General features: G+C 39.1%; 2 protein-coding genes across 3 annotated transcripts in view; one reads left to right on the top strand and one right to left on the bottom strand.

Annotated features, from left to right (window-relative positions):
* Positions 1 to 4,315: 4,315 nt before the first annotated feature.
* On the bottom strand, positions 4,316 to 4,966 carry LOC115836734. The gene is given in 3 exon segments (XM_030819308.1): positions 4,316 to 4,519; positions 4,521 to 4,777; positions 4,780 to 4,966. Coding segments are annotated over 3 exon segments (648 nt in total).
* USP6NL (USP6 N-terminal like) overlaps positions 4,625 to 25,169 on the top strand; it is a 151,581-nt gene continuing 131,036 nt past the window's right edge. The window contains exons 1-2 of one of the 2 annotated variants that reach the window (XM_003257632.4): positions 4,625 to 4,855; positions 18,581 to 18,667. In XM_003257632.4, coding sequence (XP_003257680.1) covers positions 18,664 to 18,667 — 4 coding nt within the window. In that variant the 5' untranslated portion in view covers positions 4,625 to 4,855; positions 18,581 to 18,663. The remainder of the gene's footprint in view (positions 4,856 to 18,580; positions 18,668 to 25,169) is intronic. The other variant, XM_030819307.1, reaches the window with a different exon arrangement.

The raw sequence follows: 25,169 nt of genomic DNA on the forward strand, positions 1-25,169 counted from the left end.
CCCCCACAATCTTGTGAAAAGTGAGTCACAGAGCCAGCCCAGACTCAAGAGGAGGGTGATGTAAAAGGGGGTGAATATTGGAAGGCACAGTTCACTGGGAGGACATCTGTGAAAACTGTTGCCACACAATTTATAAAGACTTATGAGAACAAGGGTTTAAAGGTTAATTCAAAGGTCATATATACAGAGGCAAGAGTTTTATCCCTCTAAAACAGAGACAAAAATGCCATGAAATTCTACTTCATTTTTTTAGTATCTTATAATATTTTTTATTACAACTCTGCTTGATGAGACTTAACAAAACATAAATAAATGGCATGGCATCTAAGATATGGCCAAATGGATGATTGTAGAACGGCAACTGTAAGTTGAGCAGGCAGGAGAAATTCTCTAAAGCTATAAAAACATATTGAGACACTTTTCAAATGATACGACATCATTATAGATTTCTGGCAAACCATGATGACTATTTTGGTATGTAATCAGGAACAGGGTGTCTTGTGAGCAAAAGAGCAGAGATCATGAGAGGCAGCTTTTGTAGTTGAAAAGCAGTCATTCCTACTGTTTTTTTGTTTTTTATTTTTTGAGTCACAGACCCCTTTGAGCATATGAAAAAAGTTAGGAACTTTCTGCCTAGAAAACAAACATGTTTGTATATTTTTGTTCTTTCCTTCTTTCAGTCATTCTTTCCTCCTTCCTTCCTTCCTTCTCTCCCTCCCTCTCACCTTCCTTCCTTTCATTCTTTCTACAAATATTTGCAGGGAGCTAATTCTGTATTAGATACTGATCTGAACCAAGGAGCAGAGAAGGGCAGAAGACAGATAAGTTTCCCAGTCTCATGGAATGTACATTCTAAAGATAGGGAGTCAGAAAGAAACTCAGCACACCAATAAATAATACAACCTCAGAGTTATAGGTAACAAACTGTTTTACTTACCATGTTGGGTTCACAGTTCTTCATGGGGTCCTCTTTCTCACACTGCGATCAATAACTTCTCTTTTAAAGTAAAGGCTTTGGGCCATGCATGGTGGTTCACGCCTATAATCCCAGCACTTTGGGAGGCCAAGGTGGATGAATCACCTGAGGTCAGGAGTTCAAGACCAGTGTGGCCAACACGGTAAAACCCTGTCTCTACTAAAAATACAAAAAATTAGCCAGGCATGATGGCACACGCCTGTAGTCTCAGCTACTTGGGAGGCTGAAGCAGGAGAATCGCTTGAACCCAGGAGGTGGAAGTTGCAATGAGCCCAGATTGTGCCATTGCACTCCAGCCTGAGTGACAGAGCGAGACTCTATCTAAAAAAACAAAACAAAACGAAACCAAAAGGCTTTGTGTATGAGCAGTGTGGATGTGGCTATTGGTTACCCATTGCTTTTTCACTTACACACAGATGTTGACTGATCTTTTTTCTCATCCATAAAGAATAGTTATATGCAGTGTCATTGGAGCTGACTTTTCTAGTCAATAGAAAAGCATTGGCTTCTCATGAGATTTCAGAAATTACCATGGCTGGTGAGCATGAATATGAGCATTGCAATGCTTTCCATAGCCTTATTTTTTAAAAAAGAAATCCCTCCCTTAGGGAACTACCTCTCTTAAAAAAATTAAATGAATCAAATGGCCATGCATTCACATTTCAAAGTCTCACTTTACAGGAGACTCGAAGACCTGACCCTTTCATCCATATTTTGAAGATGACAGTGAAGGGTAGATAATTTGCTTTGGAGAATTTTTTCCTCCATGTTCTACATTCTTATGTCCTCACCACAAACTGTACTTCTGGCCTCAGTTATTATGGGATCCTGTGGGGGATTTAAACCTGTACTTTTACCATTGGCAACATTTTAAATATTGTCATTAGCATAATACATAACTTTTGCAAAATGAAATGCAAATATCCATCTCTCTTATTCCATGATGATGGATGAGAGGTGGTCCTAACCTTTGGTATCGTGGAATATTTTAAATGGTAACACAAATCGTTAGACCATACTTCTTTTTACTTTTTGTTAACGTTCCTGCTATACAGCTTTCACCCTCCCTTCAGTTGAAGGGTATTTTTATGTTTGGCATGTCATGTTAGAGTGAATATAATCATGGAGTGAATATAACCTAGCTATAATTGTTTACAGCAGGGATTGACAAAGTACAGGTGAGGTGACACTGCTGACACTTTGACTTGGGGAAAAAATTTGGGGGATTTCTGAACTGTAATAATACCACAGAGTCAGAGTGCTATAATGAAAGTATAAAATTGAGACAGGGGTGCTCATAATCAGTCCAAAACAGTGTTTTCAAAATTAGCCATATAATTTATGGAAAAAAACATATCTGAAATTTCCAGTTTATTTTGCCAAGTAAGCCTGGGGCCAGTGTTGTCCATCCAAAATCCCATTAACTCATTAACTAGTGACTTCGGGTTCTCATCCATGATGTTTGCAATCATGTCCCTTGACTTTTTTTTTTTTTGAGACAGAGTCTCTGTCTGTCACCCAGGGTGGAGTCCAGGGGTGTGATCTCAGCTCACTGCAGCCTCGGCCTCCTGGGTTCAAGTGATTCTCCCATCTCAGCCTCCTGAGTAGCTGGGACTACAGGGACACATCACCACGCCCAGCTAATTTTTGTATTTCTTGGTAGAGACGGGGTTTCGCCATGTTGGCCAGGCTGGTCTTGAACTCCTGACCTCAAGTGATCTGCCCACCTTGGTCTCCCAAGACTGATGTCTCTTGAGCATCTCTGTGGTTCCAAGGTCTCCTTTAGTGATGGGAGACCACAATTATAGCAATTTAATTCAGTAAGTATTTACTGAGGACTTTTTATGTGCAAAGCAATCTGCTGGGGCCAGCAGGGACTACAAAGAGATACGAGTGAGGGCTCTTTCCTGTCAGGAATTGAGAATAGCCCAGTCTGGGTGATTGCTAACCTGGGAATCCTATAACTTTCGGAGAAGTATTTGGTTGTTGAAAATAACTCTGGTCTGCTTTTAGCCCCTCCATTCATATATTAAATGAGTTATGCCATTTTTGTATCAGGATCCTAAAAATAAAAACTAGTCTTTACAAACCCGGTTTAAATGAATGAAAGAAGCCCCAAAAGGAAGTATAAATTTGTATTTTCTTAAACAGCATCTTGCCACATGACATCGTTTTGGTCAACGATGGACTGCGCATACGATGGTGGTCCCATAAGGTTGTAATGGAGCTGAAAAATTCCTATGGACTAGCGATGTCATAGCCATGGTAACATTATAGCCCAATATCTATGGTGAAATACACAAATTCTTCCCATTGTATTGCACTTGCCTACAGTATTCAGTATAGTCACATGCAGAACAGGTTTGTAGCCTAGGAGCAATAAGTCACACCTTATAGCCTAGGTGTGTAGGAGGCTCTACTATCTAGGTTTGTGTAAATATACTCTGATGTTCGCACAATGACGAAATTGCCTAAGGATGAATTTCTCAGACTGTATTGCTGGGTATCCCTGTCGTCAAGATTACCACACTTGAGAGCTAGAAGGAGCCTTAGAGACCAAACCTAATCTGAGTCACAGTTCTTAAAGTTTGGGTGCTAGCAAAGAGCCTGTGACCCTGCCTTCTCCTTCCACCCCTTCTGTGAGATATTGGGCACAGCATTCAGTTTCTTCGTGTCAGTTTTCACCAGCTGGAAAAGAGAGATAAAAGGCACAGTGCAGGGTTGCCAGGTTCAGTAATTCTAGTTCCTGGAATCAAGGACAGGAAGCCTTTTAGTTACTTGCACACCCTAACTTTTCTAGCTTCGATTGAATCAATCATTTAACTGTCAGCTAATTACGGCTTTGGAAAGTTTACATCATTCATCTTTTTATGGCACCCCTTAATGGGAGGCTTTGGAGATTAAAACTCTTGACAATTTCCACAATGTAAAAAAGGAAAGTTGACCTACAGAAAGATGGGACAGTGATGAACATTTGAGAAGCTTGAAGCAGCAACGGGATCTACACAGTAGCCTACTTAAAAGTAGTGCTGATGTGAACGCTTAGCCTAAGTTCCTGAAAAATGACAGCAGTGTCACCTGTGTCAGTAGCAATGGCATTTTATTGAGCAAGTGACTGCTTTACACTTACTACCAAGCACTCGCTTGTTCCAGGACAGCCCCATGAGGCAGGTCCTACTATCATTCCACTTTACAGATGAAGAAACTGAGGCACAGAGAAAAGTGTCCAAGGGCTGACACCTGGTAAGTAGTTGAGGCAGAAATGAAAAAAAAAAAAGCCAGGCTGGCTCCGGAGACCATCCTCTAGCCCCCTACTCAGCTGACCTCCCTACGTCTCTGCTATCCTCTGACCTGCCCGCTGGACACGCCAATGTCGCTCGTTTGCGTGCCCCGAAGCCCAGCTTTGGGTCCTGGGCTTCCAGCGCCCGCTTCCCGCCGAGTGGCTCCGGGCACCTGCAGCCCTGGGCGCCCGTTCCCGAGGCGGGCGGGAGCGCGCACGGCGGGAGTGCGGGAGCAGCGCGCACGTGCCGCCGGAAAGGGGCCGCCCGGGGCCGCGCCAAGATGGCGGCGGCCGCGGCCGCTGCGGTGACGGTTGGCGGCGGCCGGTGAGGCGGGCGGGGCCGGAGGCGCGGAGGCGGGGTCCCGGGCGAGCCGCCCTGGGAGGCGGGGGCCGTTTCCATAGCGGCGGCAGGAGGTGTCGCGCCGGGGAACTTCCTGGTTCCCGGGCTCGGCTTCGCCGGGATCCTCTTGGAAGGGAAACAATGGGGCGGAGGGCACTGCGGTAGCCGCCGCCGCCGCCGCCGTGCCGGACCTGCTCGGCCGCCCGGGACCTCCCGCTCTGCCAGCTGCCCACAGCCTCGCAGTCGGGACCGTAGTGAGGTAACTTCCATTCCTCAGCTCCCGCCGCGAGGGGCCGGCGGCGGCGGGCTCCGCGGGCATCCTCCCCTGGCCGGGACTCGGAGTTGGCCCCGGGGAGCCGGACGCCGCCATTCCCGGCCCCGGGAGGAGGGGACGCGGCTGCGGTTCGCGGCTCGGCCCTGGGGGGCGGCTCGGGCACAGTGCGGGGGCTGCCCCTGTGTCCCCGCGCCCGGAGCATGGGGTCCGCGGGGCGATGGGCGGGCTGGGGGCGCCGCGCGGGGTGCGGGGAGGCCCGGGGGTGGAACCCGGCGACGGCCTCCCCGAGTGAGCCGTGGTACCGGCCAGGCGCGTCGCCCTCGCAAGTTTCGGTCGCGTCTCCCGAGCCCCAGTGGGCAGGACCCGGGCAAACTTCGTGCCTTTAAATGACTGCCTTGATGCCGCGGAACTTTGTTTGGACCAGGCGAGGGGAGGATGGGGCGAATGAGAGATTTGCAAGTCTTGGAAATCCGTGCGCCTTTGCAAAGTTTGCAAAATAGTTTGGCGCTCACAACCCTAGGCTGGTGCGGCATTTGTAATGCGTGAGAACGGTTCCTCGCAGGTGTTTTACTGCTAGAAAATGCGGGACGCGTATGAATCCATGGGTGCACGTTTCTGTAATTTGAAAATGTTGTCTCTCCCCACCCCCCACCCTTATCCCTTTCTTTCCCAACGTTTAATCCAAAGATAGATGCTTTTTAGACCGTAGACTTCAGCATGCTTCCTTTGGACTGGGAAGGCTTGTTGAATTGGGGCCGTACCCAGTCATTGGAAATAATGCGAGACGAATGGAAAAAAAAAAAGTGAGGACGCCGTCTTAAGTATGTTGCTTGTTGGAAGAAAATGGTTTCAATCCTATATTAATCCTTTTATAAAAATAATTACGTCTTTGGGATAGATATTTAATATTTCACAGCTTAGAAAAGTTACACAGAACTTTAGAGATCACCCTGGCCAACTCCCTCCTATATTGAGTCTCTGGGAAGTTCCTTCGGGGGAAGTCAGTGTTCTTTTTTCTTTCCTGAAGTCATCTTAATAAGTTAGCCAGCAGCAAGTGAACAGTGGTTTATTTGCTTTTATTTCTGGTTCAGTCAGACCCTAAAATTAACAAAAATATTTCCTGGTTTGCCATTCTTTTATAACAACATTTGTAAACATAGTGTAGTTCATTACTTAAAATGGATGTTGATGCCATGTTGTATTCTACATAGGCAATTAAAATATGTCCAAATAGAAAAAAAAATTATACTAATAAAAGTATAAGTTAACTTTTAAAGGAAGAAATTCTAATTGCAAGTACAGGTATCCTTAGTTAACAGAAATTCCTTTGCTGATTATATATATATATAAAGAATTAATGAGTTGTTACAAAGGCACTCAAAGAAACATCGTTTGCCAAATATTAAGAATTTGGGGCCTGAGCCTCAGTTTTGGTGCCTACTTAGTTTTTAGCTATGCAGCCAGACTCTCTGTTGTACTTGTTTCTGGTAAGACTAGTCCATTACCAGTTTTAATAATGTTTTGACATGCAAATAGCTCCTATTGGGGACTGACTGACTTTGGTTAAACAAGCCAGTAAGTAGAAGTGTCAGATTTGGCACTGTCTGTTAGTCGATTGATCATCCTCTGGCATTATAGGGAACCAAGAGAACTACCCACCCCAGCAGATCCAACCTGAGTCTCCAATGCCAAGCAAGGGTTGCCTTGGTCCATCTTTGCCACCATGTGCACATGTGTGTCAAGTCCTTGTTACATTTTGTAGCCAGCTAAGATGGGTGAAAAAGAGGCCAATGAGTTCAAGCTAGTAGCAAATTGAAAACAAACAAAATCACTCTGATTAGAAAGTGTGAGGAATGTTAATATAGTAGAATAGGATAGCTTTGGGAATTGCCACTTCAGGTAGAGAGAACGAGACAGGTGATTACAATTCTGGTTTATGCTCACAATTTCACTGTAACGATTTTTTTTTTTAACCATTCTTTGTAACTAGTGCAAGGCAGACCTCTAATTACCAGAAAGTTATAGTTTGTTTCTTCAATGTGATTTTTGAAAAGCATGGACTGGCGGGTTGCAGTGGCTCATGCCTGTAATCTCAGCACTTTGGGAGGCCGAAGCAGATGGATCATTTGAGGTCAGCAGTTCAAGACCAGCCTGGCTAACATGCTGAAACCCCGTTTCTACTAAAAATACAAAAATTAGCTGGGTGGTAGTGGTGCACTGCTGTAATCCCAGCTACCCGGGAGGCTGAGACAGGAGAATCCTTTGAGTCTGGGAGGTAGATGTTGCAGTGAGCGGAGATCGCTCCACTGCACTCCAACCTGGGCCACAGAGTGAGACTCTGTCTCAAAAAAAAAGAAAAAAAAAAAAAGGAAAGAAAAGCATAGTCCATTGTCAGATATGATTTCATTATATTGAGAGACTCATTTTTCCCTTGAACAGATGACTCCTGTATTTACAGTGGAAGTCACTATAAGAGTAATAATTGAAAAGAAATCCAACTTGTAGCACACGTCCATGTAGTACATGAGATTTAAGCATGGGAATTGGAGCGACAGAGACTTGGATTCTCAACTGGTCTATGCCAGTTTCAGGTTGTATCACCTCATGCAAATAACTCAATTTTTAAAAGCTCATTTCTTTGTAAAATTGGAGAGGATCGTAAATTCAAACGTGTTTATTCATCCATTATTTTTTGAGTGCCTTCTGTGTACCCCAGGACTTTGTGTTAGGTAGTTCGTTTTCAACACGTGGGATGAGTCCTTTGATGTGAAGTACAGGGAGCTGTAAAACCCATACCTAGGGAACCTAACTTGGTTTTGAGGGAGTCAGGGCAAGTTCCCTGAGGAAGCGACTTGAAGATGAGGTGGAGATAGCTGGCTGAAAAAAAGAGGCAGGTGTGTGGGAAACTTTGAGGGTGAGAGAAGAGCTTGTTCCCAGTCGCTGAAGAGATTGGGAAGGTTAAATAAGCTGCTTCTGTATGAGTTCCCTCCATAGCCCATGAGCAGTCACTGTTGGTTATGTGGAGAAGGCCCTTGGCACTGTTCTTGGATCATCTGAATGAAGCAGCTCAGCTTTGTTCCATAGCCATTAGAGAAGGGAAGTCATTCTACTCGTCGGTATCCATACCAGACCTGGAAGTGACTCTTGACATACTTTGATGTCCACTGTTATAACTCTGCATTGGATTACTTGTTAGTTTTGATAGCTGTAAGACTGGGATTAAATGTTAAATGAAATATTCTTTGATTTACTTACGGAGATGCTTTGTAATATCAGGATGGTCTTGGTTTCATTTTGATTCCATTTTCTCTTTGAAGAGCTTGGACCACCTCTCACAAAACTGTAGTAGCAATCCACCCTAAAATACAAATCTTCAGTAAGTGGCAGGTAGTTTTCATTTGCCTACAGAAAGATCAGGAGTTACTCTGGAGTTTCGTATCTTGTTTTTAAGTGTTCTTAGCTCTAGAGAGATTATTTAGTTACTCTGTGATAGAGGTACACATTGCACCTGTGTCTTGCTGACATTGATATGACTGTAGAAAAACTTAAAATTTTGTCCTGGAACTTTCCTTTCATTGAGTCAGCCAGTGAATTAAAAATTTAACATTTTAAATGAACTAAATGAAAGAATATTATTTTTAATCTTCTTAATGTATTAGTTTTGCTGTTAGTAATGTTATATAGATCAGTGATGCAAATTATTATTATTATTGTTTTTTCCTTTTCCTGTGACAGGGTCTTGCCCTGTCACCCAGGTTGGACTGCAGTAGAGCAGTCTCAGCTCACTGCAGCCTTCACCTTCCAGGCTCAAGCGATTCTCCCACCTCACCCTCCCAGGTAACTGGGACTACAGGCATGTGCCACCATGCCCAGCTAATTTCTGTATTTTTTTGGTAGAGATGAGGTTTCTCCATGTTGCCCAGGCTGGTCTTGAATTCCTAGGCTCAAGCGATCCTCCTGTCTCAGCCTCCCAAAGTTCTGGGATTGCAGTTGTGAGCCACTTTGCCTGGTTAATATTTTATTATAGAATTAATGCAGTATTTATAAGTCAGTTGGCTCTAGGTTTTTTGTTCTTGTTTCTTTTTGTTTGGTTTTTGGACATTTAATATCCATTAGCATATCTGTGGTAAGATAAGGTGAAATAAGATTTTGAAGTCAGTCACAATGGAAAAAAATTGAATAGATATGCAGGCTAAAATTTATAAAAGTTAGGTATATATGTATGAGCTAGGTGTTTTTTGTGTATTTCCCTGTTGCGCATATTAAAAAATAATGAATTGGCCTATAATAACTCTTTATTGACAGTAGTTTTTAAAAATTAATTTTGGCCAGGTGTGATAGCTCACTCCTATAATCCCAGCACTTTCGAGGCCCAGATGGGTGGATCACATGGGGCCAGGAGTTTGAGGCCAGCCTGGCCAACATGGTGAAATCCCGTCTCTACCAAAAATACAAAAATTAGCAGGGCATGGTGGTGTACGCCTGTGGTCCCAGCTACTCGGGAGGCTGAGGCACAAGAATCACTTGAACCTGGGAGATGGAGGTTGCACTGAGCCGAGATCATGCCACTGCACTCCAGCCTGGTGACAGAGTAAAACTCTGTGTCAAAAAAAAATAATAATAATTTCAAAATCTATTTGTCTTCACCTCTTCTATGTTCATTTTTAATTTTTTAGCTTTATTTTGAATTGATTTCTTAAAAATAATTTTTCTGTTTTTTCATTTTTTAGCTTGGGATTACATATTCTTGTACTATTCCTTTAGTGTTCACTTAAATTTTAATATATATTCTTGATTTATCAAAGTGTAATATTGAGACTTTCACCCTTTTTCTAGATAATGCAGTAAATAATGCAAGACCTTTAAAAACATTTACATTCAATTTCCTTTCTTATTTGATTATTGCTTTGTTTTAAGATGCATGCGTATTTTAAACCCCACAGATGTATTTCTGTTGTTTTATGCTGTTTTTATTTAATTAGACTTACTGCATTTCATTTTCCTCATTCTTTCTTACATTACCTGACCTTCCATCTGGAATAATTATCTTTCTGCCTAAAGATACCATTTAGTATTTCTTCAGAGTGGGTCTAATACTGACAGGTTTTCTAACTTGTTTAAGAGTATCTTTATTTCACCTACATTATTGAAATATATATTTTGCTGGATGTAGAATTCTAGGTAAGTCTTCTGGAGAGATTCTTTAATATTTTGGATTGTTTCTATTCAGACGTCAGCTGCAGTTTATTCCTTCTTTGTTGCTAATTTGTTTCTTAGGCTATTTTTATGGTTTTCATTTTGTCTTTGGCTTTTAGATGATTTTCTGTCTCTTTCTGTTTCTGTTTTCCTCCTCCTCTCCCTCTTGCGCCATTTCTTGTTTGAGGTATATGGGGCATTTTGATACTGTGACTTGATGTCTTTCGTCAGTTTTGGCAAGTTCTCAGCCACTCTCTCTTCAGATACTGCTTTTCCCTATTCTCTTGCTTAATCTTTCTGGGAGCTCAGTTATACAACGTTAGATTTTCTCCCTGAATCCTCTGTGTATTTTGCCTCTCTGGTGGTTTTTTCATCTTTTTGTATCTTTTTTGTTCTGAATATTTTCTTCAGGCTACCTTCCCGGACTAAGTTAGTCTTCATTTCTAATCTGCTCTTCCCTGGGTTTTAATCTGTATTCCCTGGGTTTTAAATTTTGGTTATTAGATTTTTCATTTTTATTTAGACTTTCAATTTAGTTATTTTTCAGATATGCTTTGCCACTTGTCTAGTTTCTAGTTCCCTATCAAATGTTTTAGATTTTGCATATATTTCTTTGGATGCAGTAAGCACAGTAACTATACCCCAGAGTGTTATAACATTTTTGTGGTCTCTTTTATTTCTCAAGGAGTTTCATCTCCTTGTATGCCTGCTTATCTTTGATTGTGTGCTGGTCATTGTGTTTGAAAAAGTGTTTCTAGCAGTCATTATAGGTTAGGTAAGGATTTTTTTCAGTGCTTTTGCCAGACACTTGGGATCACTTTTATTCAAATAAAAAGTTGAGCGTCTATGCAATAATTGGTTTAGTTTACTTCTAAGTTTTTCTTTCTCATGGGATTCAGTTTTTTGCTTATTCTGAAGCAGAGATGGCTCCCTTGGTGGATCTTGTACTCTGACATTTTGTCCTCTTAGCCTTGAAGGCTGCCAAAGTGTGGTTTAGATTCTAGGCACCTCTTTGATTAGGCAAATGTTTACCTAAAGAAGCCCCAAGGTGCCTTGCTTTCTATTTCAGATTTCTGTCTTCTCTTTGGATGGTGGCTGGTAATTTCTCACTGTCTTGTTAGCTGTTTGATATCCTCCCTCCTTTTATATGTGTATAAGGAATACACATATAATGTACACTAATCTTAAATGTATACTCTGAAGAATTTTTATAAATGTAATTGACTGTGTAATCACTCACATAACATACAGTAGTCCTCCTTATCTGCAGTTTCACTTTCCTTGGTTTCAGTTCCTGCAATATAGTATGAGAAGATATTTTGAGAGACAGAGAGACTACCTTTTATTACAGCATATTATTATAATTGTTTTCTTTTATTAGTTATTATTTATCTCTTAGGTAGAAGGGTCTGATTGTGAAGCAGTACACTAATTTTTAAAGCAGAATTTTAGAATACATTTTCAAAGTAGTGCTAAGATTCTGTTGCTGTAATTGCTGAAGATAAATTTCTGGAATTTTTTTAGAAATTGTTTTTTGGAGATACTGAGTTGTATCCCTTATCAATTTATATCACATTTTGATCCAGTGTTTTATTATCAGTTTGAATTCTGAGCTCGTTCACCAGACTTGCTTGGGAAACATTTTTTCTATTACAAAATTTTTTTTTCCTCAATGATTTGCCCTCATTGAGGCTTGCCAAAAGAATGCCATCCAGATTCTCCCCTGAAACTGAGGGTTACCTCTGACTACTTTACTGTCAGTAGTCACTTTGACTTTCTTTTGAGTGATAGTTGGATCTGCCCCATTAAAAAATACATAGAACCAACATTTTAGACCAGCTTGTTTTAGATGGTTTACTGTAATGATTTAGGTTGATCTTTCTTACACGGCTAAGGAAATTAGAACCTGAGTTACCCATTGAATTAAAATCAGTTTTAAGATAATAAATCATACAGTGCTAGAAAGAGAACTTAAAAATTGTGTTTCAGTTTTCTTATTTTATGAGACCAAAAATGGATCAGTAGTAACATGTGTGAACCAAATAAGATATTTAGTTTACCAGCACACTCTTTTATGCATAATTCCACAGCAACTCTGAGTGGTAGGTAGGCTGAAAATTTTAACTCTCATTTTACACACAAAGAAACTGAGGGTCAGGGAAGTGAAGTGACTTGGTCTGTATTCCTAGAGCTCATTACTGGCAGAGTTGTAACACATTTGCATTGAGGACTTCCTATATGTTGAGTGATTTCCCTGCAAGCTTATAGTCCACCATTGTACTGCTGAATTCCAGTTTTATTCACATCCTACAGGAATTTTCCTCTCTTCACCTGTGTGTATTTACACCTCTTGGTCCATAAGTTTTCCAATTTTCACTCAGCACAGGGCCTTTGAATGAGCTATAGCCTTGACTGTCACTCTGGTTGCCCTTAGCACTTTTATTCTGAATATGTTCTGTTAGCTGGAAATGGCTGGAACCAAGCTTGTCTTGATTGTTCCCAAGGCCTTTGAGCAGTTTTTGCTTGTTGTGGAGCTGAATTAATATCTATTAAATGAATAGATGAATACATTCTTGTATTTAGAATCCAATTAGATATAGATTTTCGAAGATAGGGCCTGGAATTATTTACTCTTTTCTTTATATTTTTCATGGTGTCTGCTGTAGTGCTTATTGTTACAGTTGGCAGTCTGGAATTTTTAACTGACTTTTAAAATGATGTCGGACTCCTGAAAACCAGATATATTGTATCCTTCATTTTAACTTTTATCTGTAGAGCACAGGCATTATGTCAGTTCTGATACGATGTATCAAATAGATTAGGCACATCTACCATGTAAACAAATTATAGGTCATTTTTGAGAGGCCCTGACTCTATAACTAACAGAAGTAGGGAAGACTTGGAATGGACATTTGCCTTCCTAAATACCTGGAAGTTGTCATGTTGACCGGTATAAACCTACTAGGATTTGATAAGTCTGTCTGGAAACCTACCTGTGGAAGGGGAAATTTTACCTCATTCCTATCTCATGCCTCATTAACATACAAGTGTAAAGAAACCAATGAAACCAAATGATTGCTCATTTTGCTCTCAGGCCCATCTCATTCTTTGATCTTATTAGCAGGAAGTACTTTGTTGATTTAGTGAATAGCATAAACAAACCTCCTTTCTCTCTAGCAATGACAGAAGATTTGCTTTACTTTTGTGCTGAGAAAATACTTAAAGCTGTAGAAATGTGACGTGTTTCACGGGGTTGCAGCAAGAGCATTCTTTAGGGAAAGCGTAAGAACTGTGAAAGTACAGTGTTGAGACTTTCTGTGTTAGTGAATAATGACTTTAATATTAACTGAAGTAATTTCTGATGAGAAGATATGACAGGTTGAGTGTCTCTTACCTGAAATGCTTGGGACCAGAAGTGTTTCAGATTTTAGACTTTTTCAGATTTTGGAATATTTGCATTATACCAGTTGAGCATCCCAAAAATGAAATCCGAAGTGCCCTAATGAGCATTTCCTTTGAGTGTCACGTCAGTGCTCAAAACGTTTCTGATTTCAGAAAGTTTAGATTTGGGATACTCAACCGGCACCTGGGAATCTGCCCTGACATATATTTGAACTAATGAACCGTGAATCTGAATGAAGGAAGGAGGGTACTGGAATTACTGTGCTGTACGTTCCATGATGCGAGAGACTTGGCTTTGTTCTTGGCAGTGTCTGCGGTGCCTAGTACATTGCCTGGCTCATAATAGCTACTCAGTAAATACTTACTGAATGAATAGTAAGGTTTATTATGCATTATACATTATATATTTATTGTAATATATATTATATATTATACATAGTAAATCCTTCCTATTATCTATGTTATTATCTGCCTGTTTTAAATTTAAAAACAGAACATTAATCATGTAAGTATTGAGTTATAGCCTTTGAGGAAACAAATGTAGCTTGGTTGAGGCATCGTTTCTGATGCTTTTTTTTCTTTCTGACTTGATGAGAAAGTTGCGTTAAATACACTGCTGGTTGTTCATTCATTCATTGTCATTGAATTTCTTTGAGACATTTTAAATGAGTACATGAGAGTCTATTAAATGTGAATTAATAATTTAGTCAATCCCTTGTTATTTGGACACGTGTGTGTGTGTGTGTGTGTATATATGTATATGTATATATATTGCTATTACAAATAATACATCAATGAAGGACATTTTCTTTTTTTTTCTTTCTTTTTTAGGGGGTAGGACAGTTCACTAAATAGCAACTTAGAAAAACAGGATCTAGGAATTTCTGTGAAAAAATGAGCTGGGATTATACAGCTGTGAAGGTGAGATCAGAAGCTTCAGTGGTCAGACAGCTGAGATGAGACAGCACAAATGATACAACTCTTGGTTAGCCAGCTCCTTCTCCACATAGATAATGTATAATCGTCAGTCTTCACATAAAAGCTATCTTGCAATTTGTGTTGGAACAGCTATCACTTGTATTTGTCTTTTACTTTTAAGGAACAAATGAACCACTACAGCTGTTTCGGCCTCTTAAGCGTGGCTTAAAGATTGTAAATGCATTTAACTCCTTTATACATGTGGTTACGTATATTAATGTTACTTTTATAATTTCCTTTCTGAATTTCATTGGAAAAGTTTTGGTTTTTCATATTAAAATACCGTAAAATATTATATTCATACAAAGACTATGTGTAATACGTTACATAAAGACTGACATAATGATGTCCATTCCATCCTCTCCTCAGTTTAAGTGACAGAACATTCCCAGTACCCTCCTGGATCACCTCTCTCTACCCCCATCCTACCACTGGCTCGAGGAAACCATCGGCATCACTGTGGGCTCTGGCATTCCTTTGCTTTTCTTTATAGTACGTTACATATGTGTATATCTCTTAACAACATATTGTTAATTATACATATTTTGGACTGTTATGTAAGTGGTATCTTTACGTGTGTGTGTATATATGTGTTCAGTATATATAATAAGTATATATCAATAATACTTGTGATATTTGTTGATGTGCATACCCATAGTTCATTCATTTCACTGCTTCATAATACTTGATTGCATAAACATGATATCATTACTTACCCTTTTGTTGATGGAAATTTCAGTTTTTTTGCTATTATGAATAGCATTGCTGTGAACATTTTTCAGTATATATCTTAGCACACATGTAAGACTTTCTATAGCCACATATCTCTCCTTTGGTTAGTGTTTGCCTGATAAGCTTTTTTTTTTCTTTGAGGTGGAGTCTTGCTCTGTTGCCCAGGCTGGAGTGCAGTGGCGCGATCTTGGCTTACTGCAGCCTCCACCTCCCAGGCTCAAGCGATTCTCTTGCCTCAGCCTCTCCAGTAGCTGGCATTACAGGTGGCCACCACCATGCCCAGCTAATTTTTATATTTTTAGTAGAGACAGGGTTTCACCGTGTTGGTCAGGCTGGTCTTCAACTCCTGACCTCGTGATCCACCCGCCTTGGCTTCCCAAAGTGCTGGGATTATAGGCGTGAGCCACCGTGCCCAGTCTGATAAACATTTTTAATGCTTATTTCCCACCTTTATATGTTTTGCTGATTTAGGTGTATTTCTTATGAAATATGGCTAGACTTTTAAAGTAGTCTTTTTAACTAGAAAATTTTTAAATTTGGATTTAAAATTCCATCTTTACTGTCTGTGTTAGTCATCTTTGGCTGTAATAATGCTGTGTAACGACTTCAAACTTTCAGTGCATAACACCAGATGTTTCTTTCTAGCTCACGGGTCTATGCTCTCTGTTGAGTTTGGCTGGGTTTGGCTGTAAGCTGCGGGTTAGCTTCGGTTACATGTCAGGTATTTATTCATCGTGGGCCATTGCTACCTGGGGCATACATTTCTTGTGCTGCATGTAGGAGCACAAGGGAAGGCAGGCTGCCTCAGTGCTCCTCAAGCCTCCAGTTAGAACCATTCCAGCAAGTCATATGGCCACGCATGTAGACTTAGAGTACCTGGAAAATGAGATGAAAGGCCAATTTTTGCAGAAATATCCCAATATAATTTGATGTGAAATTATGGGTTTAAGACATTACTTTTTCCCTGTTGGATGGTGTGAAAAACAGAAAGCAAGGTTTTTCTTCTTTCACCTCTGTATGTTTAGTGCAAAGGTAGCATTTAGGGGAAGAGAAAGGGAGTCTGAACATTTTATCCTGTGTGCTGCTCAACTACCTTGTTCCATATAACAATTGGTAGACTCCTTGCTTTGAAAGTAGGTCGGAGGGGCTGGGTGCCGTGCCTCACGCCTGTAATCCTAGCATTTTGGGAGGCTGAGGTGGGTGGATCACGAGGTCAGCAGATCGAGACCATCCTGGCTAACACGATGAAATGCTGTCTCTACGAAAAATACAAAAAATTAGCCGGGCGTGGTGGCAGGTCCCTGTAGTCCCAGCTACTGCACTCCAACCTGGGCAACAGAGTGAGACTACGTCTCAAAAAAAATAAAATAAAATAAAATAAAAAGGTAGATCAGAGGATCTACATTTTAAAGCTGTGATTAGTGTAAATAAAGAATCCTGAACGTGTGACTTCAGTTATGTCATTTATAAATGTTTCTAAGAACTACTCCATGACATTCCAAAACATGCATTATATAGTTTTGTAAACTATAAAATTTGTGTACATTTATTACCTCAGATGGTAAGATTATAAGTCTAGTGTTTATAAGTTTTATTATACTGGTGTTTTTGAGGTTACTATTTTTGGTGCTGAGAAAACTCTTGATGTCTTAAGAACTGAAATCCTTGAATAAGTATTTCTTTGGCTCGTTTTGGTTATAGGCAGGAAGCAGGGTGCTACATAGCACAAGGTGCTTTAATGTTACTATTTAGGAGTTTTAAATTTAAGATTAAAAAATTTTGTATAAACATAAGCAGAAAAGTCCCTGGTCAAAGAGACTAGACTCTACAAGTATAAATTTAAGTGGACTCTTGGGTCCTCTGTCAACGTTTAATCCTGCTTTATTTGTAACACGGGACTGTCTTTCCTTGTCAGCAGTCAGTGTGCTCCAGGTCCACATGTCCTACCTCAGAGTTTCCTAGGCAGGAAAACAAATCTAAATAGAGTCAGTTAAGCACCTTCAAGAGAGTATATTTCTTGTGAGAAACTTCCATCATGTATTCTAAAACTAACACGTGGGTTATATGTTTCAGATTTTCCATACAACTTCTCATTTCCTTTGGGATAATTGCGTTATCTGGAAATGGAAATCATTTAAGTGGACAGATAAAGAGGAAAGCATGTGGGTTGGGGGTCAGGGTATTACGTGGCAGCACTGTGATTCTATGCCATGCTAATTACAGTGTGCAGGCCATGCTGCGCACATAAGTGCTGATACAATCTGTTTTCATTCTGCAAATGAAATACTTCTCATGTATATTACATGATGCAAGTACAGTATATAGATGTGGTAAGCAGTATTTCTTCATAAAGTATTTCCCTAACTTTGATTCTAAAGCAGAGGTCTCTCGTAGTAGTATACTGTTTTCTTAATTGATTTAGAAAATAACCATCACCTATTGTGATTGGAAGAAGTAGCTTATTTGTTTATGAAGGAAACTACATATGAGGTAGCACAGGTGTACATTTTGTGTTGAGTCTGATCTTATCTGTGGAATTTTATATGTTAGATTTAGGTAGGCATTTGTGCATCCATGGTTATGTTTAAATATAGCATTAATATTTATACCTATATTAATATTTTAGAAATACAGTAATTAAGAGAGGAAGATTTATAAAGTAAATGTTAGCAAAGGGTTAAGTTTGTATTAATACTAACACAAGTTGATGTTTTATGTTATACTCTTAAGTGGAAAGGAACAAGTACAAAATTTTATATGTAGTATCAAGTATATTTTTAAAATACTTAGAAAAAAATGGCTTGAAAGGAAGTATGTCCCAAATGATTGGGTAGATGTAGGGGTAAGGGTAATGTGTTATGAGAGAAGTTTACCTTATTGTTATTTTTTTTTTTTAACAATGAACCCATATTACTTTTATAATGAAGAAAATATTCATTACTAGAGAAAGTCTACAGTAATAACTTTGCTGATCCTTATTTGATGTCTTACATTAATCATTTATGTGCAGTCAAAATATACTCAGCAGGTATGATGTAGGCCTGTATTTACCCTAGATGGAGTGCTTTCTACCTGTGATTTACTTAGTTGAGAATGGGGAAGAAATGTTTTTAGTGTTGAAGACAAAGGACACCTGTTAATAAGTTTCTATGTGGTGATTACTTACTACATATCATTTACATTTGAAGTAACTTATTTCAAAAAAGGAAAACATGAATTCAACAAGATATTCTAAAAGTTGATTAATAATCTTTTATATTTAATAGGTGATCACAAGAGTTCTTTTGGAAATAGTAGAACATTTTTGAAACAAAATGATTTTCTTTATTTTCTTTAAGAAAACTTTATTTTAAATATTGACCTATAGAAAATACTATTTATTTCTCTTTGTTTCCTGACTAGGACATGTATTCCTCTGAGAAACCTTGGACAGCAGATTTTGGTTTAATATCTGATTGGGACAACATTCAGAGCCATTTCCAGTCATGAGTAAGTGCGCTGCTACCTTTCCTTCCAGCCATCTCAGGAGCGTTTGCAGTATTGTGCGTAGCAGAAGAAAAACATGTTACTGAATAAATTGGAATTATGTCACTTATTCAGAGATTTTATAATCTGATTCCACCCAGCACTCTGCGCTTGTCTGTATTAAGACAAGGAGATACTTTCTGATGTTTGATTTATTCTAACAAGTTTCATGTGATGAGGAAATCTGGTCATTAGCTCTTTGGCTGATTTAGTTCTGTTATCTAAAATTTTTATTGACTTGCCATTGGAAAATGGTTCTTCAGAAATATGAATAGGGAACGTTGCAGTTGACCATAATTAGTAGAGGTTTTATTGTGTGAAATTTAATCATTGAGTAACATGGGTTATATTGTATTTAAGGGAAAAAAAACCCCTAACAATCTATCAATGTCTCTGACAGAACAAAGAACCAAGGCTATCCTGGGCTTAACCACATTTGATAATTTTATCTTCTTAGTTGTAAGGGGATAGTATATGTAATATTTTTTCTCTATTCCTATATACTTCTGCTTGTGAACAAGAGAACTGGATTTTACTTTTTTGTGTTAACTGTTTCCTTTTAGAGGGTGGGAAAAGAATTGAGATTTTACCATAACTGGGATTATATGGAGATTTGAAGTACACATTTCCTGGTTATGGAATTTTTGGGATGGAATGAGCATTTTCTTATTGGAAGATAATATTAGAGTTTAAGTGTTTTCACATATTATTTATATTGATTATATTTACCTTAATATGAAATAGGGCAGCTTTTCTCATCATCAGTTCAAATAATTAGGCAGTAGATAAGTGAAAATGAGGCTGCTGTTGTAAAATCTTGGAGTGCTTTCTACTAAGAATAATATTGGAAGGAATGGTCTTTGATTTTTGACTTTTCAGTGGTATACTTTTTCGGTAGTGTACTTTGAAGAAACAAGGATAGTGGCTAGATGAGTTCAATACAGATTAAGAAAGAGTTTTTTTTTTTGAGACGGAGTCTCGCTCTGTCCCCCAGGCTGCAGTGCAATGGCACCATCTCCGCTCACTGCAAGCTCCGCCTCCCGGGTTCACGCCATTCTCCCGCCTCAGCCTCCCGAGTAGCTGGGACTACAGGCGCCCGCCACCACGCCCGGCTAATTGTTTTTTGTATTTTTAGTAGAGACGGGGTTTCACCGTGTTAGTCAGGATGATCTCGATCTCCTGACCTTGTGATCCGCCCGCCTCGGCCTCCCAAAGTGCTGGGATTACAGGCGTGAGCCACCGCGCCCGGCCAAGAAAGAGCTTTTGTTATTTCAGCTCCAATCATGACATTTTGTGAGAATGTTTATCTAATGTAAAGTGCTAACTCTAGTGAAGATGGTAATTAGTTCACAAAAATTAAAATAAATGGCAAGCATTTTAACTTAAAAACGCTTACATTTTGGAAAGTAAAATGAATTTTCTTCTACTTTGCAATTTTTGGGTTCTGTTAGGATCAGTGTTGCAGATGTAAGTTTTTTTGACGACAGGTAGCCTGCGCTTTTCATGGTTGAATCTCAGTGTTTGATGGTGTCTTGTATACTGCTTACCCCAGAAAACAAAGATCACGGTCCTGCGAGGATGAAGGCAGAGGGGAGGAATGGCTTGTCAAGCAACTAATATTGTTTGAACCACATAACATTTCTCACCTTTAAATTACAATGTTTATATTTCATTTGCAAGATTTTTAACTGGTTCTTCTTTATATCCGCTAACTCTTTCATTTCCACTTAAAACAATTGGTTTGTTCTGTTATTCTTTTATCTCTTTGTGGATCTTTTACATGCTTATTTTAAAGTCTTTTTCACATCATTTGATAATTTTAAAATTTTGTCTTCAGTGAATTTATGTTGTGATTGTTGATGTTTTCATCATGTTCTGTAATTTGCAGGCACATTCTGATGGAAGTTTTTTTGCTCTTATGTCTCTCTCTTTGTGATTTTTGGTTTTTTCATGCTGGTCTAGCAGATTCACAGTTGTCTCTGCCTGGCTTTGGAGTTCCCAGATCAGAATCAGGTCTGTGTTAGTGGGTCAGAGCCCTGGCCCCATGGTGACGTTGGGGACATCACAGATTCAGTCACTGAGTCAGCTGGCATTAGGTCAGCAACCTCTTATAAGCTGTAGCCTCAGCACAGTTAGCAGAAGTGTTTTCAATCTGTTTCATAATTAAGGAAAAGTACCACCCCAGTCTCTGGCTTTAGGCACAGAGCCTGGCTCTTGACCCTGATTCCTAGGGAAAACTTTTCTTTACAGTTACCCCACAGGACAAAACTTCCTGCTGCTTTGTCCTGCCCTGGGCCCAGAGTCCAGCTGACCTTGTGCCTTCAGTGTGCCTCACCCTTTATGTTCCTGTTAGATTTCTGATCTACAGAGATGTTTGGGGCATAGCTATGCCATTTTAGTGACTTGTGTTTCTCTTTCATCTGTTATTTCTGTGTGTTTGTGTGAAGAAGGGGAAGCTACTGAGAAAGAACAATGCCATTGCGGACTTAACGCCTTACTTCACACTTCAGATTCTTTTAAAAAAAATCAGCTTCTGAGTAGTCTGCTAGTTCCTAGAGCCACTGCCTGTCACCCACACAGCACTCCAGTTGGGAGGTGTGCCCTGTGCGCTGCTTCTCCATAGCACTCTGCCTGCCTCATTCTGGGACCCAGCAAGCTGTATTCAAATCATCTGCTTATTTGCTTGTATGTTTCTCTAATCTGTGTGCTCCTTGAGGAGCAAAGATGATTTCATTCCTGGAGCCAAACACAGTTCCTGGCACTAAATAGGTGTTAAATAAATATTGCACTACCTTGGGTGTTTGTAAGTAATGTCTTAGTATGCAGGAGCTGTTCTGTGTTTTATTATTAGTATTTTTTGGTGAAATTGGAGCTGTTGCCATGAGAAGAGTGTATGTGTAGAGTGTGGCCCGAGACAAAGCATTCCACGCTGGCGGAGCAATGTGAGAAAGGTGTGATGTTCTGACTCCACATAGGTGTTATTAGTGAATTGAACATTCTGGAGTCTAGAGATAGGAAGGGGGATTGTAAAGGTGGAGGAGACGAAATTGGGGACCAGGTCATTTACATTCTAGGAAGTTTGGACTTGCTCCTATAGGGCTTAAGGAGCTATTAAAGGATTTCAGTTAGAGGAGCAACTTAATGAGATTTCATTCTGGAAAAAATTACCCTGACAAACAGATATTTTGTTAGATGTCAGTTAAAAAGATTGGTTACACAGGCAGTATTCACCCTTTCTTGCCTTGTTTTCAGTTTTCAGTTCTTTCCAAGCTCCCTTTGAATCAGACTGTTACATTTCTTTTTCTTGTCCATTTGATGATTTTCTCTAGCGAGAGAAATTGTTCTTGAGTAGACCACTATACCAAAGGTTAGGGAGTATTAGAGCAATCTATCTTGTGCTGCAGTTTCTAGGGGGTTGTAAGTCTTCCAAATGGTCGTGATCAAGTGTGTCAGAGTTCTTGTTTTTGAGAAAAAAAAAAATTATGGATGTGTGGTACAGGCTAAAAAATAGCAATATATGTCACTGAAGTTTGGATAGAATTTCCAAACTTAGATTTGGGTGGGAATGATGGCTTAGCTTTTTTTCCCCCTAATATTTTTCTGGAGATTAAAAGAAAGATTGGATATTTGTATGTCTGGGTAGATTTATCTATGCAGTATTTCCCAGCCCTTTCCATGTTATCAAGCGCTAGAATATGGTCATAGCTGTACATCACGTGGGATAAACTGAAGAAGCTGTTTAGGGCTTAGAGGCACCTGGCTCTAACGTCTCAGCCCAGGCAGCCAGGTGTGGCTCATTGCCATGGCACCCTCTTGGCACAGTAGTTGGAATGCCCCATCTAGAAGCTTTATAATGTTTTTCCACTTTTATTCTGGTGGATATATAGGCTATCACCTTCTGAGGCTGAGCATCTATTTTGTGGAAAATGTACTATATGATGCCATTATTATGATGTGCATTTCATTGTGGATTGTACTTTATTACAATCCACAAAAAGTCTTTTGATTTTTAGTACATAAATTGTTGTTTTTCTGTATTTGCACATTTAACATTTAACACACTTGCCCATTTTGTTTTGTCTCAGATGGTACCAAAGATTAAATTAAGTTGTTATACTCAAACTGTGACTATGATTTGAAAAGGAGCTCTCAGATCCATAATATAAATGGTCACAAGAGAAGTTTGTACACAAGGCACAAAATAGTGATTATTTTGGTAGAATATATTAAAAAAAAGAAGTGAAAACACCAAAACACAAAAGTAATTAGAGTATTACTTAATTTCCTTTTCCAAAGCTTGAAGTAAAAACAAAAACCAAAAACCAAAACAAAAAAACACTTACTAGCTTATTTGCTCTGTTTTACAATTTTAGTGTTCTGTATTTTATTTCAGTTTCTTCAGGAAAGTTTTGCTCTGCAACTAATTACGTGATAGATTTCCTAAGAGTTTTTCTCTTCTGGCTGGGTAATCCAGGAGTGAATCTATGACATTGGAGTGTTTGATTCTGCCCTTTGTTCTAAATAATGAAATGAGTTTTTTGAGGTAATTTTTCGATATGAAATGTTCCTCATTCACCTGAGGAAGAATAATGGCAGTGAGTAATTTGGGGTGTAGTGTATTTGTGGTTTTCTAATAATATAAGAGTAAAGGTCTTCATTCACTGGAGCAGGGGACTAAGTGTTCATGCTGAAGTGAAGAACAATTTGTTTTAATATTTGTTAGAGCAGATAATGTTATAAATAATTGATTAGATTACTAAATCTCTCAGTGGTAGTAGAAGGATTCTTCGGAGTCTTACTAAGTAAAAAAACAGAAGACTTCCCATAAGTACTGGCTAAACCTCTCTAGGACAGTAGCATATCTAGATAGATAAACTGTTTTGTGGAATAGCTGCGTGCTTCGGAAGTTGGGTAGAAGTTAAAAGAAAATTTAATTGAATTGTATTTGAAATGCCAGCATGTCTGTTATTTAATGGAATCTTAAATCCCCTTACAAAGTGTAACAGGTATCCTTTTGTTATATTAAGACTCATTTATGTTTGATAAATTTAGATTTGGGAATATAAAGTTCTAAATGTTAGTTATTCTTAAAATGAATATATAATCAGTGATTCTTAATGGAGGAGAGGAATTTGGAAATGTATGGAGACTTTGTGGCTGACAGTTGCTGGGGGACCTGATGGCATTTAGTGGGCAGGGGCCACCGTCAGACCTGTGGCAGCCTTCAGCTGTAGTCAGGTGGTGAGGAATGCCAGCAGAAATTGCTTCTCAGAAAATTTAGGTGATCAATTTCTTAGTTTAGTGTACTTCATTGTTATTAATACTATTTAAAGTGGAATATACTGTGCTTTTAGCTAATTTATCTTCTTTTGACCGCTTGCTGTAGAAAAGTGAGTAATTCTGAGGCCGAGTGTGGTGGCTCATGGCTGTAATCCCAGTACTTTGGGAGGCCGAGGTGGCCGGATCACCTGAGGTCAGGAGTTCCAAGACCAGCCAGGCCAACGTGGTGAAACCCCGTCTCTACTAAAAATACTAAAAAATTAGCTGGGCATGGTGGCGGGTGCCTGTAATTTCAGCCACTCAGGAGGCTGAGGCAGGAGAATTGCTTGAACCTGGGAGGTGGAGGTTGCAGTGAGCTGAGATTGAGCCACTGCACTCCAGCCCAGGCGACAGAGTGAGACTGTCTCAAAAATATAAAGAGTAATTCTTGGTTTGATACTATGGGAAATTAAATATGAATTTAATATAGTCTTTTCCTATAGAGTATATTTAATATTTTAAGTTAAAAATTTTTTGGGAGGTGGTTTACATTCTTTTCTTATATATTTTCTTTTGATATTTTTTCAAACTTACAACAAGAAAAGTTGTAAAAATAGTACCCCAAATTTCCATATACCTTTTGGTCAGATTTATCAAATATTTACATTTTGTCCATTTGGTTCTCCCTCTCCCTTTCCCTCTCTCACACACATCTCTAGAAAAGAAGTTAAAATGTTTAAACAAAACATTTTCTGTGAAAGTCTGTTTTCCTTTTATTTAGTGATTTAATTTTTTGCATAAATGTAAATTACTATAGTAGTATAAGCTTAGTAAAGCTTCTAAATTATTTTTACTAGTTAAATCTTAAAATTTCAAATTATATACCTACTATTATATTTTTATTCTTCAAAAGCTATATTTATCTAGTTTTTATAGACCTGTTATTAAACGTTTTCTTTTAGATCTACAACGTATTGCATAATATAGATAACTTTTATATGTAAATCAACTTTAATGAATTTTTTTAGTACAACACAAACCAGTGTGCTCCAAATGACTTCCTTATAATAGTTTCAAGATACTCCACTCTTAAGAGAACTATTTAGAATTCCATTCTGAAAGCAGTAAGTTTTCCAATGGCCTGCCTCTTTATGTTCCCAGAGTCCCAGAGACTTGAGTTGGAACCCTGGCTTTGCTGCTGGTGGCC

Source organism: Nomascus leucogenys, chromosome 9 (assembly GCF_006542625.1).
Source record: "Nomascus leucogenys isolate Asia chromosome 9, Asia_NLE_v1, whole genome shotgun sequence".
NCBI classification, from domain to species: Eukaryota; Metazoa; Chordata; class Mammalia; order Primates; family Hylobatidae; genus Nomascus; species Nomascus leucogenys.